The sequence below is a fragment of the Miscanthus floridulus genome, chromosome 3 (genome assembly GCF_019320115.1).
Source record: "Miscanthus floridulus cultivar M001 chromosome 3, ASM1932011v1, whole genome shotgun sequence".
NCBI lineage: Eukaryota > Viridiplantae > Streptophyta > Magnoliopsida > Poales > Poaceae > Miscanthus > Miscanthus floridulus.
The window spans coordinates 10,484,569-10,496,671 of record NC_089582.1 but is presented as its reverse complement, the minus strand read 5'-3'; the positions used below and the strand labels follow the sequence as shown (position 1 = coordinate 10,496,671).

The 12,103-nt window shown below is 39.0% G+C and overlaps 1 protein-coding gene across 1 annotated transcript; it reads right to left on the bottom strand.

The window, feature by feature from the left end:
- Positions 1-6,586: 6,586 nt before the first annotated feature.
- LOC136543122 (uncharacterized) lies at positions 6,587-8,809 on the bottom strand. Its single transcript, XM_066535669.1, has 3 exons — positions 8,135-8,809; positions 7,418-7,510; positions 6,587-7,303 (listed from the first exon to the last, which is right to left on the bottom strand). Exons 1-3 carry the CDS (start codon positions 8,807-8,809, stop codon positions 6,587-6,589), a joined length of 1,485 nt encoding a protein of 494 aa, XP_066391766.1.
- Positions 8,810-12,103: the final 3,294 nt, after the last annotated feature.

Below are 12,103 nucleotides of genomic sequence, written 5' to 3'. Positions count from 1 at the left end.
TGATGGTGGAAATCAAGGATTGCTTGAGGGATGAAGGAGCAACAATGGAGGAGAGAGAGATAAGCTTTGGTCTGTTCAGTTTCGAACTGAACCATTGGAGAAGAAGCCTCTTGGTTGTGGGCCGGCCCAAATGGTATTTGTACCTCTTGGGTCCCAACGGTCATTTATGGGCGGCACTGCCGCCCTAGCCAAAATAGATAGAATCTAGAGATTTTTGGCTGGCTGCTTTGGCTGGGTAAGAGGATATAGATCTATAGTTTTGAGCATCTGGTTGCACAGTTGACCAACTGTACTAGAATCCCTCTTTATAGTACGACTTTTCCTAAACTTAAATTCAAAGCATAAAAGAATATAAATGCCTTTGAGCTGGTTGCTACTTCATTTAGCAATTGAGGACTTCTATTATCGAATATGTTTTCCTCATTCTCATTATACCTTGATTATGTGACTTGAACCATTTCCATACATATGAGTTCACCTTCATGGCTTCAAGTCACTTCCACTAATGATTTGATCCTCAACACAATATGACTCCTCATAGCTTGATTAGTACCTCGACTCAATGCAAGTACTCTCTTCTTCACCTTAGCCATGGTACCTCGGTCGACAAGTCGTCGCTTGCCCTTCACCTTCGCTTAGTACCTCGAAGCCCTTTCCTTGCTATCTTCACCCTATCAAGCCATACTTAAGTCACATTATATTAAGCATCCATTGAAAACCATTTCCTCAATATTTTGATCGTTACTTGAATATTTTCTAGATATGAATGTTGAGATCAATCAAGCTTCAATTTTTCTCACATAGAGACATACATGGATCAACATCAATATGGTCAAGCTAATTCACGATTCCTTATTCCCTTCTCATTTTGGCTTGACATTCCAATTGATCTTTCATATATTCATCCATGTAAGCAAACCAATGTAGAGACCGACTTATATCCACTATACATTGTCATTTACCAAATATGTTTGCTTTCACATGATGCTATGATATCCCACAACATAAAAGCCATTTCATTGATTCTATTTGCATTGTTGTTTTTTGCTTGAACTAGACTGCTTCCATAAACTTCCAATACAACAATACATAGTTTGGCATTCACTTTAACATAATGTGGCATATCATCAAGTTTTCCTACTAGTTGAACCTTGTATATACTTGTTAATACACAACCCACAAGTATATGTGATAGACTCAATTTCCTGTTCAACACTTAGCAAACTTATTAGACCTTTAATTGTGTTGTTATTCAATTTACCAAAAACCACTAGAGGGCTAGATGCACTTACAATCTCCCCCTTTTTGGTGATTGATGACAACACAACTAAAGCTTACAAGAAATTGATAAACATTAAGATTTTGAATCCTATTATATAGTGAGCTCCCCCTAAATGTGTGCATTGAAGGAATTCAAATTTTGGCCTCAAATGCCAAATGCACATATTTAAGATGAAGTGTGGGAACTCCCCTATATTTTAGCATCTATAGGGTGTAAGGTGTAACATGATAACCGTGATGCTCATGACAGTTCATGCACTCAAAGATTGCTGACCAGCAGAGGGCGGCACTGCCGCACCAGAGAGCGGCACTACCGCACCTGCCTGACCAGCACAGGAGAAAACAAGCATCACTCAAGGCATGAATGCCACACACTAGCATAAATGGTCCTTATCAAGAGCATCAATTTAAACTATCCTTGCACACACCACAATAATATTTTTTTAAACCTTATATGTATGCCTCTCCTTTAGCCCTTTCCATCCTCATATCAATCTCTCTCCCCTTACATTCTCCCCCAATATTTCTCCCCCTTTGGCATTAATCTCCAAAAAGGATCTCTCCACCAAAAGGAAGAAATGATGGTCAACAAGTGAGGGCAAGAGAGGTAAAAGTTTAGCATATGGAATTTCTCACCTATTTTCTACCAAACAAAGTATGCAACTTTTAGGTCAAGATTCTTGAGAGGTTAGCATATTTGGCTCATACCTCACTTAGATGACAGTATAACATGAGACAAACTCATGCCATAACCACAAGAGGTATCAACCAAATATCTAAAGAATTCTCTAATCGCCACCACAAGAACAAACTTATGGTGTGACTCAAAAATTGCATACACATGCACACACTAGCATGTAAAGGCATAGATGCACAAAAATAATACATGAGTTCATGGAGTGATATACCTTTGTTCTAAGCCTCATAATCTCCACTATGAAGATGATTTCAATACTTGGATTTAGTGCTTTGATGGGACTAGTACTTCTTTATGCAAGATAATTTCATTTGTGCCCATCTCTCATCATCATCATCTTCATGGAGATATCATAAACTTGTGCTTGATATCAATTGAAAGTCCATTGCTAGCCCTTGTTGTCATATTGAGATATCAGCTAAAGACATATTTCTTGATATACCAAGTTTCAATCAATACCAATTGAAATATGATCTTCATAATTTTGACACCAATTGAGAGTCTTCACAAGGCTTTGTACTGTTTTGGTCGTCAACAGCTAGCCCAGGGACCGTGGGATGAGTATATATACACCCAAAACCAAAACTAGCCATCAAGACCTATACAGGTGCGGCACTACCGCCCATATGCGCGGCACTGCCGCAGCTCTTAGAAACAGCACAGGTCACCTCACGGAAAACGTCATATCTCTTTACTCCGAACTCCGTTTTTAGTGATCTTGGACTTTCTGGAAAGCTTGTTTCGAGAGCTATCCAGCCCAACCAAGAGAAATCCCAAAGATCAACAAGGGTGAGTGTTGTTCTATTGAAATGATCTTCACTAGTTGATGCCAATTGAAATGAATGCCCGTATCTCATAATGTCACCTAGGAAATGCTCATAAAGACAAGAGATAGCATTAAATTGCACATGAGAATTTCACAACTAGTGATCATTTTAGATGTGGAAGGCATGTAGATCACTAATTGCAAAACCTTATAACATAGAATAAATTCCCCTTTTTTTATAGTGCATACATATACATGTGGAAGGCAAGAACATAGGCACTTTTGGTCAATTAAGTCTAAACAAGGGAATTTAAGCTATATTATGGAGAGTAGCTACTTAAGAGATAAAAATACAATCCAAATAAATATGAGAGAACCAATTTGGATTGAGTCAATGTAGCATACTCATGAGAGACTCATTCTCAGCAAGAGACTACACAAATTCACTAGAAGAAAAGGTTAGTCTTAAAAAGACACAAGGCATAGGATGGGCTCCCCTTTAATATGTGCATCAAGTGCTTGAATTACTTGTGAAATGCACTAGAATCGATTTAAGAGTCGAGGGAAGTTCATCCTATATCTTGGTCAAGGCATGATAAATTTGCAACAATTGAAATTATGCTAAGGAAACATACCACCACCAAGGTAGATAGATCACCACATAAATTTTCATCGATATGACCATCATAGGTGAGACTTCAATGATTTGGATGACTATAGTTCTCACTTGATGAAATGTGGTAAAACTGAGCTCTTGTGATCATCCAAGATCCATATTAGTTTCCTAGTTCTTTCTTTACCTAGAGCAACTCACACAGAGAGCAAAGGTAAAATTCATGAAATTTGCAAGTTATGAACTAGGAGTTACCACTCTTTGTTGATAAGATCCTTGGAGATCAATGGGATGGATCATAGGTACTTGATGAGCACTTAGAGAGGAGAAATAGCAATGAAAGCCCACTCTTCAATTATTTTCTCCATCTCATCCAAATCTAGGTCCATTTAAAGGATTTGGACGTTCAATATTTAAACTAGGAGCACTTGGTTTATAAAGACCAAGACCTCCTAGAATAATTGTGAAACACCTAGAAAATCCAAAGGAACTACCCATCCTCCTTTTTCCATGTGTGGGACTGCACATCAAACACTTGAAAGAAACCAATAATCCCACAAGATATAGGCTAAGCTCCCCTTGAATTTGTGCATATAAGAGTACACAAAGTTCACTTAAGCACATTAACAATATGAGGTCAAGGGAGTGACTTGCACTATACTTCAACTAATTTGAACTCCTTGAAACTGCTTGCAATTCAATAGTCTCAGCTGATTACTTCTTGTTCCAACTAGTTGCAATCACTTGCTGCTGCTTGTACTCTGATTGCAACTTATTTGGACCCTTGTGTGAGTTCTTTTCTTTCATTGAAACTCCTTTAGACCAAATTTATATTTCTCATATTTACTGATTCTTCATGACCAACTTGAGAGCTAACTCAATCTTGTTGCCACAATGCAATCCAATTCCATTCAGTCAGTTTTCAGATTCTGTCATCCTCGGAAAGGAAAAAAGAAATCCATATCTCTCAGACCACTAGCCCAATATGCATGAAATTTGGTAGAGATCTTCATCTATGAGTCCTCTAACTTCTCTAAAAAATTTAGCTCATTTGAACCCCATTTCGTTTGTGAAAATAATTTTCTACCAGAACTGCTCAAATCTGAAACTGCACTGTTGAATCTGACAGAAACCAACTCAAAACTGATTTTCTTCAAAACCAATCTTCATACCAGTTGTACAGCAACAAGTACTAGATGTGTATAGCATGCTCACAAAGTTTTAGGTCAGTTTATCAGTATTTGTATCTCCAAATCCATGCTTGAAGGGAGTCAACTCAGATTTGCAATTTTCTGGACAGATTTGATGATCGATGATTCTTCTTCTTTTCCTGTCCAATCTTTGAGGTGATTTCAGTTGAGAATACATACAAGATGTTATATCCATTCAGTCCTCTCATCAACACTCATATTCTTGTGAATTCTTCTTGTATAGCTTATTCAAATCAACCTCAAACTTGATTCAAGCGAAACTGAAACTTTTGATCTAAATGGCCTTTAGCAGCAACATCTTTCTTTAGGTGAAGAATAACCTTTAAGCTTGTGAATTAAATTAGCACAACATCTTCTTATTGATTTTCTATGACTAAGCTCAATCACAAGAAGACGTTAGTAACACAAGCACTAGTTTTCCATTTAGTAACCATTGATATTTGGATGACAAGAGGGTTACCAAAATGGAGAAACCTCATAACATGGACTAAATCTCCCTTGATGTCTCATGCACATTCTTTTGAGTGGAATGGAAATGTAAATGTGCATGGTTGGTCATTTAAGTCCAAAGGGCAGATTTAAGCCATATTATGGGGAGTGGCTAACATAGACAAATCTAATCCAAATTAGCTAGAGAGAAAAATACATCACATGGTTTTGGATTGATAGCCTTCATATAATAGCACACTCTATTTAAGAAACGCATTCTCATTTAGTGAGACTACATAAATCACTTAGAGAGAAAGATTAGTCTCAACTCTAGCCATAGATTAAAGTCTCCTTTTCTAAGTGCACTAAGTATTTGAATTTCTCACATAGCACTTTATTCATTTAAGAACTTGAGATTTTCACTCTATGTCTAGGTCATGGCAACAATAGTGTAATCAATTTGAACTATGCCAAGAGATACTCATAACCATTATAGCATGTAGATGCCCATAAGATGAGAATGAGAATTTGGCAATCTAACATATGACAAGATTCCATCAAGTAGGAAGTTCTTGACTTGTGAGTAATAAGTCCTTTTACTTGACTTGAGCTTGATTCTTTATTCTTGTCTATTTTGAAATCTACTTGTATCCTCCAATGTGTACCAAGATTCCAAATCCATCAAACCAACTCATAATGTGCACGAACATAAACTTGCTTCATCTAGTTTTTCTTGGTTTGAAGTCCACAAAGGAAAGTCAAGTCACCTATGTTGCTTGATGTGGATGATCAATTCAATTTTGATCATATTTCTATTCTATGACCAGCAACCAATGAATATCCTCAAGTGCTTCTATTATCCTAAGTGGCTACACAAGACACAAAGGAGTTTAGTTTCAAATAAATTGCACTTGAGATTTAGATGTTACCACCCTTCTTGATTGTAATGGATGAGGTGGTCTTTTCATCTTCATCTTGCACATATGAAGGTTGTAGATTTGTCCACGAATTAGAGTGGAGTCAGCTGCTACTATGTAGGAGGGATGACACTGCCACCCTTGGGTGCGGCACTGCCGCCCTGCTAATTTGCAGCAGGGGTGTGCTGCACCTCTGCATCAGAGTTGTCAGTGGAATTTGGTACAATAGCAACTTGAGGAGCTTCCACTTTTGTAGCATGTACTTCTTGTGGTCTTATATCACCAATGGCCATTTTCTTGATTGCTTCACAAGGTGGTTCCTCATTACCTACAACATGAATAAGATCTTGCTCTACTAGAGAGCCACTGAAAGCATCATATGGCAAATGATTCACTTAGACTTGAAGTACTCTAGCCACTCTTAATAATTCACAAACACACATATATTTGTGAACTATTAGAGACTACACATGTCAAGTGGCTAGCTAGCAAGGGTTAGGTACTAGTTACCAAGGTGAATATGAAGTTTGAAGTATTTCCATTAATTCATCTTCGGGTCAACCATATAAGAATATGCAATGTGAATTGATTGATAGCTTGAGTGAATATTTTCAATCAACTTGATCAAGCACCCCGAAGCTTCATATCACCTTCAAGTACCTACAACACTTACTAAGCACAATTTGGTACCCAAACTATGTTGGGTCCATTATGGTTAGTCACAAGAGACTTAGGCACCCAAATGGCCTGTGTGCTAACACATGGTGAACCAATCACCTTTCTAGCACAAGTGTCATTTTTGGGCCTCCTAAGCATATTTAAATCAATTGACAAGTTGAGCTTAGAAGTGTTACCCATGAGACAATCCTTACTTAAATGTCCCTTTCCTTTGCAAGTGTAGCATAGGCGGTTCTTGTTCTTTCTAGCCTTCTCTTCTTGCACTTTGATTGCTACCTTGCTAATGAACCTCTTTGTTGATGATGATAAGCCTTCACTTTTCTTATTAGGACATGAGCCAATTTCATGTCCCTTCTCATGACAACCATAACACTTCCTCTTGCTTCTTCTTGTCTTGTTCTTTGGAAGTGTGACTTGATCATCGACCTTGTTGGAACACATAGAAGCATTGTGTCCCATGTTGGAGAACTTGACATGAGCCATCTTCTTCTTCTCTTGGATCTTGCTCACGCCCTTCTCTTCTTTCTTTAGGGGGCAATCTTTGACATGGTGATCATCTTTCTTGCACTTGAAGCAAGTGATGAGAGTCTTCTTTGATTGACGTTGCACCTTGATGGCCTTGGGAACTTTCCTATTCTGTCCAGGTGCGGCACTACCGCCCTTGAGGTGCGGCACTGCCGTAGTCTGTGCAGCTGGCTGAACTACTGCATTCTAGATAGATTGCACTTCTTTAAGTATCCCCTTTACTTTGCCATTGTTGGACTTGTAACCCTTTTGATAAGGCTTGATGCATGCATCGGTTGATCCCTTCTTAAGCTTCTTCACCATGTCTTCATGGTTATCTTGAGAAGGTTGAGCATTGCACTTGCCCTTCCATTGAATCAAGTCCCTTTTTAGCATTTCAACTTCTTCCTTGAGCTGTTCATTTTATTTTGCAATGGAATCATCATAAGTTTCTACAATTACATGCTCAACGGAAGGTTGGCTTGCTTGAGAGCAACACTTGTTAGCACATGATAAAATAGATGAACCTTGTGTGTATGTGCATTTGTGAGTGTGAGGTTGGTATGATTTTACCATTGTTACCACAACCTCATGAGCAACTTCTAGCATGAGATGAGACTCCATAAGCTTCTCATGAGAGCACAAAAGCCCATCATGACTTTCTTGCAAAGTCTCATTTTTGCTAGTAAGCTTTTCCAACTTGTCTTTGAGCATATAATTCTGATATTCTAATTGAGCAACACAAGATAGAGAGTTAATAGTATGAGTTTGCTCAATTGACAAGTTTTCATACCTTTGGACCAAGCTAGCATGAGAGCACTTAAGCTTTTCATGCTTTTTGGTCAACTTCTCCAAGCATTTGATCTTTTCAACGAGAAGCTCTTCTTGCTTGTAGAGATCTTCTTCTTGCTCTTGAATCTTCTCTATGAACTTGATCACTATCAACTTGTCTTTCTTGCTTAGACGTGCAAGGTGTTGATTGATCTCATCATCATCACTACCACTATCACTACCACTGTCACTGTCACTCTCACTTGCCACTTTCTTCTCTTTCTTTGCCATGAGACCAATATGTGAAGTGGTATAGAGAGTTGAGCTTCTTGGTAAGGTGGATTCATCATTTGGCTTCCACCGATCACAAACTTCTTCTTCCTTCAAAATGTTAGTCTCACAAGAACTAAAGAAAGTAGAAGTACCACATGTAAAAATATTGTTCTCACCAACAATTTCATTACCATCCAATAAGTCATATGTTGGTGAGGAAGTAGATGTGGCATGATCAAATAGGCCTTTTGAGATAATCACTTGAGGCTCATCATTTGTCGATGAAGTTGAGCATTCCTCAAGTGGTTTTTCTAATGAGAGGTTGCTCTCTTCACATTTGGAGTTGCCATACCTTTCCTTGAGCGTGGTCCAAATTATATGAGCATCACCAAGTGGTTTACCATCTCCAAATACGACAGCATCAAGTACATCTTCACGCAAAGCACTAAATAAGAAATTAGCAGCTTGAGCATTGAGTTGTAAGCATTTCACTTCCTCTCTAGATAGGTAGATCAAATCATCATGAAGAGGTGAAATGCTCACATCTACAATCTGCTCTATTTGAGGACCCATGGTCCTAAAAACATCAAGCACACTAGCAGACCAAGATGTATAATTTGAGCCATCTAAAAGTAAAAGTTCTAGAGATACCTCCTCACTTGTCGACATCGTTCAGCTCACCACCAAGGCTTGCCTAAGTCCACGTTGTTGAGGCATCCACAAAAGGATTGGCTCGCCACCAAGGCTTGTCTTGCCCTAGTTCTCAAATCAAGAGAATGAACTCTTGAAGTGAGGGGTAATTTCTTAGCTGCGGGATGAGGTTACAAACCTCCCAAGGCTGCCACACAAGTTGGCAAGCACAAGGGCGACACCTAGCTAGCTAGGAGCAAGCTCTAAGAGTAACAAACCCTAGAACCGCCGGCCAAACGTGAACCAAATGCTCTTAGACTTTGGGAATCAGTGGATCTGCTCTCCAATAGAGTTTTGCTGCCTTTTCTCTCAAGTTTTGATAGTGGAAATCAAGGATTGCTTGAGGGATGAAGGAGCAACAATGGAGGAGAGAGAGGTGAGCTTTGGTCTGTTCAGTTTCGAACTAAACCATTGGAGAAGAAGCCTCTTGGTTGTGGGCCGGCCCAAATGGTATTTGTACCTCTTGGGTCCCAACGGTCGTTTATGGGCGGCACTGCCGCCCTAGCCAAAATAGGTAGAATCTAGAGATTTTTGGCTGGCTGCTTTGGCTGGGTAAGAGGATATAGATCTATAGTTTTGAGCATCTGGTTGCACAGTTGACCAACTGTACTAGAATCCCTCTTTATAGTATGGCTTTTCCTAAACTTAAATTCAAAGCATAAAAGAATGTAAATGCCTTTGAGCTGGTTGCCACTTCATTTACCAATTGAGGACTTCTATTATCGAATATGTTTTCCTCATTCTCATTATACCTTGATTATGTGACTTGAACCATTTCCATATATATGAGTTCACCTTCATGGCTTCAAGTCACTTCCACTAATGATTTGATCCTCAACACAATATGACTCCTCATAGCTTGATTAGTACCTCGACTCAATGCAAGTACTCTCTTCTTCACCTTAGCCATGGTACCTCGGTCGCCAAACCATCGCTTGCCCTTCACCTTCGCTTAGTACCTCGAAGCCCTTTCCTTGCTATCTTCACCCTATCAAGCCATACTTAAGTCACATTATATTAAGCATCCATTGAAAACCATTTCCTCAATATTTTGATCCTTGCTTGAATATTTTCTAGATATGAATGTTGAGATCAATCAAGCTTCAATTTATCTCACATAGAGACATACATGGATCAACATCAATATGGTCAAGCTAATTCACGATTCCTTATTCCCTTCTCATTTTGGCTTGACATTCCAATTGATCTTTCATATATTCATCCATGTAAGCAAACCAATGTAGAGACCGACTTATATCCACTATACATTGTCATTTACCAAATATGTTTGCTTTCACATGATGCTATGATATCCCACAACATAAAAGCCATTTCATTGATTCTATTTGCATTGTTGTTTTTTGCTTGAACTAGACTAATTCCATAAACTTCCAATACAACAATACACAGTTTGGCATTCACTTTAACATAATGTGGCATATCATCAAGTTTTCCTACTAGTTGAACCTTGTATATACTTGTTAATACACAACCCACAAGTATATGTGATAGACTCAATTTCCTGTTCAACACTTAGCAAACTTATTAGACCTTTAATTGTGTTGTCATTCAATTTACCAAAAACCACTAGAGGGCTAGATGCACTTACAGACTTTTAGCCCTGTAACCACATTATTTGTTTTCTTTTTTTTTGTCTCAAGCCTTCTCTACTTTTAGCCACAAAAAGAGGGTCCAAAAGGCTAGTTATTTCCCTAGCCTCCTTGTCAAAATCCCTCTCGTCCTTATTATGAGTGCAACTTTTTTTTGTGTTGGGTAGGCAGGCATAGTGCATAGGGTCAATAATTAATTACTAAGAAAAGTTCAAATCATTCACGCTCCTACTAAAATGATTATTAGCCTTACCACTCCCCTGAGTATAATTCTCTTCATTATTTTAAGAATTAACTGCTTTTATTAAAGTTAAGTGAGAGGTACACGGCTTTCTTTAAAAACAACATTATAGACTTGTGGGACACACGACCTTTCTTAATTGCTAGAGATAAACTTCCCTCACCAAAATTTCTCCCCTCCTTATTATAAGGGCATTTCTTTGTGTTAGTAGTTAGGCCACACGACAAAAACAAATACTTAATTGTTAGTTGTGCCATCAAGAGTAATTAACACTTGCATGAGTTACACGTAGCTTCTGCATGTTGCTTATGGTTGTGGGACACCTCACTAAGCGGTGGTAATGGTATCTTTTCTTTGTTTCTAGAACATGTCGGTGACTTTATTTAATTCCCCATGCATTTTTGTCCATTTTTTCTATATTTCTCTCACCTAAAGTGTCCACTTGTCCGTGGTCTCATGTTCTGCTAATAACTTTATAAACTATTTTTAATAAACAAAATTTTAAACTTCTAGGACACACCACCCTTTCCAAATAACACATCTTGAACATTGATAGCACCATGGAGACACCAACTTTTCATCTAGGTGTCTGTCGCTAACAAGAATTTCAGGCTTGGAGAACACTTTTTTCTCTCACATCCATATAGAAAAAGAAGATAAGCACATATTGTACGTACGTCAATAAGAAAGAAACCCACTAGAGTACAAAAAGAAAAATAGGATGATAGAGGTGCATGCAACAAGTCATGGTCGCCATGTGTAACACCCTAGCCGGTTAGAAGCCTATAGTAATTGTGTTGTTGGCGCATGTGGCCCATGTGGGACATGAGAAGTTGTGGTTAGTGGGTTTAGTACCACCTTAGAAGTTTAGGAGGGTGAGGGCCATCTTATAGTCCTTGTTGTTCCAAGGGTACCACCTCTGGGTTAACCCTTTTACACGAAGCGATGATGAAAGTGTAAGAGAGGTGTGCTACGCATATGCAGGCCCGTTCCACATGAGGAGCTAAGCCATATAAGTAGATTTTGGATGCAGGGTGTTACAATGGTATTCAGAGCATCAACCCTTCCTGCATGTGCCCGTGGAGGGGTGTACTAATGGGTGGTCCTGGACATCTGCTGCGTATGGAGGGGTGTACCAATGGGTGGTCCTAACCATCTGCTGTGTATGTGGTGAGCTGCCGAGAGCATCAACCCTTAAGGGGGGTGAATGTAACACCCCAGCCTGTTAGAAGCTATAGTAGTTTGTGTTGTTGGTGCATTTGGCCCATGTGGCACATGAAGACTTATGGTTGTTGGGTTTAAGCATCAACCCTTAGGGGGTGAATGTAACCCTAGCCCGTTAGAAGCCTATAGTAGTTTGTGTTGTTGGCGCATGTGGACATCTACTGTGTGGTGAGATACCGAGGGCATCAACCCTTAAGG

Excerpts from the sequence above, each read along its gene's own strand:
- LOC136543122 (XM_066535669.1), bottom strand. The coding sequence starts at position 8,809 with ATGTCGACAAGTGAGGAGGTATCTCTAGAACTTTTACTTTTAGATGGC. Across the intron at positions 7,511-8,134 it reads CAAAGAAAGAGAAGAAAGTG|CTCAAGGAAGAAGTTGAAAT; the intron begins GCAAGTGAGAGT and ends TAAAATGAACAG. Across the intron at positions 7,304-7,417 it reads AAGATAACCATGAAGACATG|AATGCAGTAGTTCAGCCAGC; the intron begins GTGAAGAAGCTT and ends CAATCTATCTAG.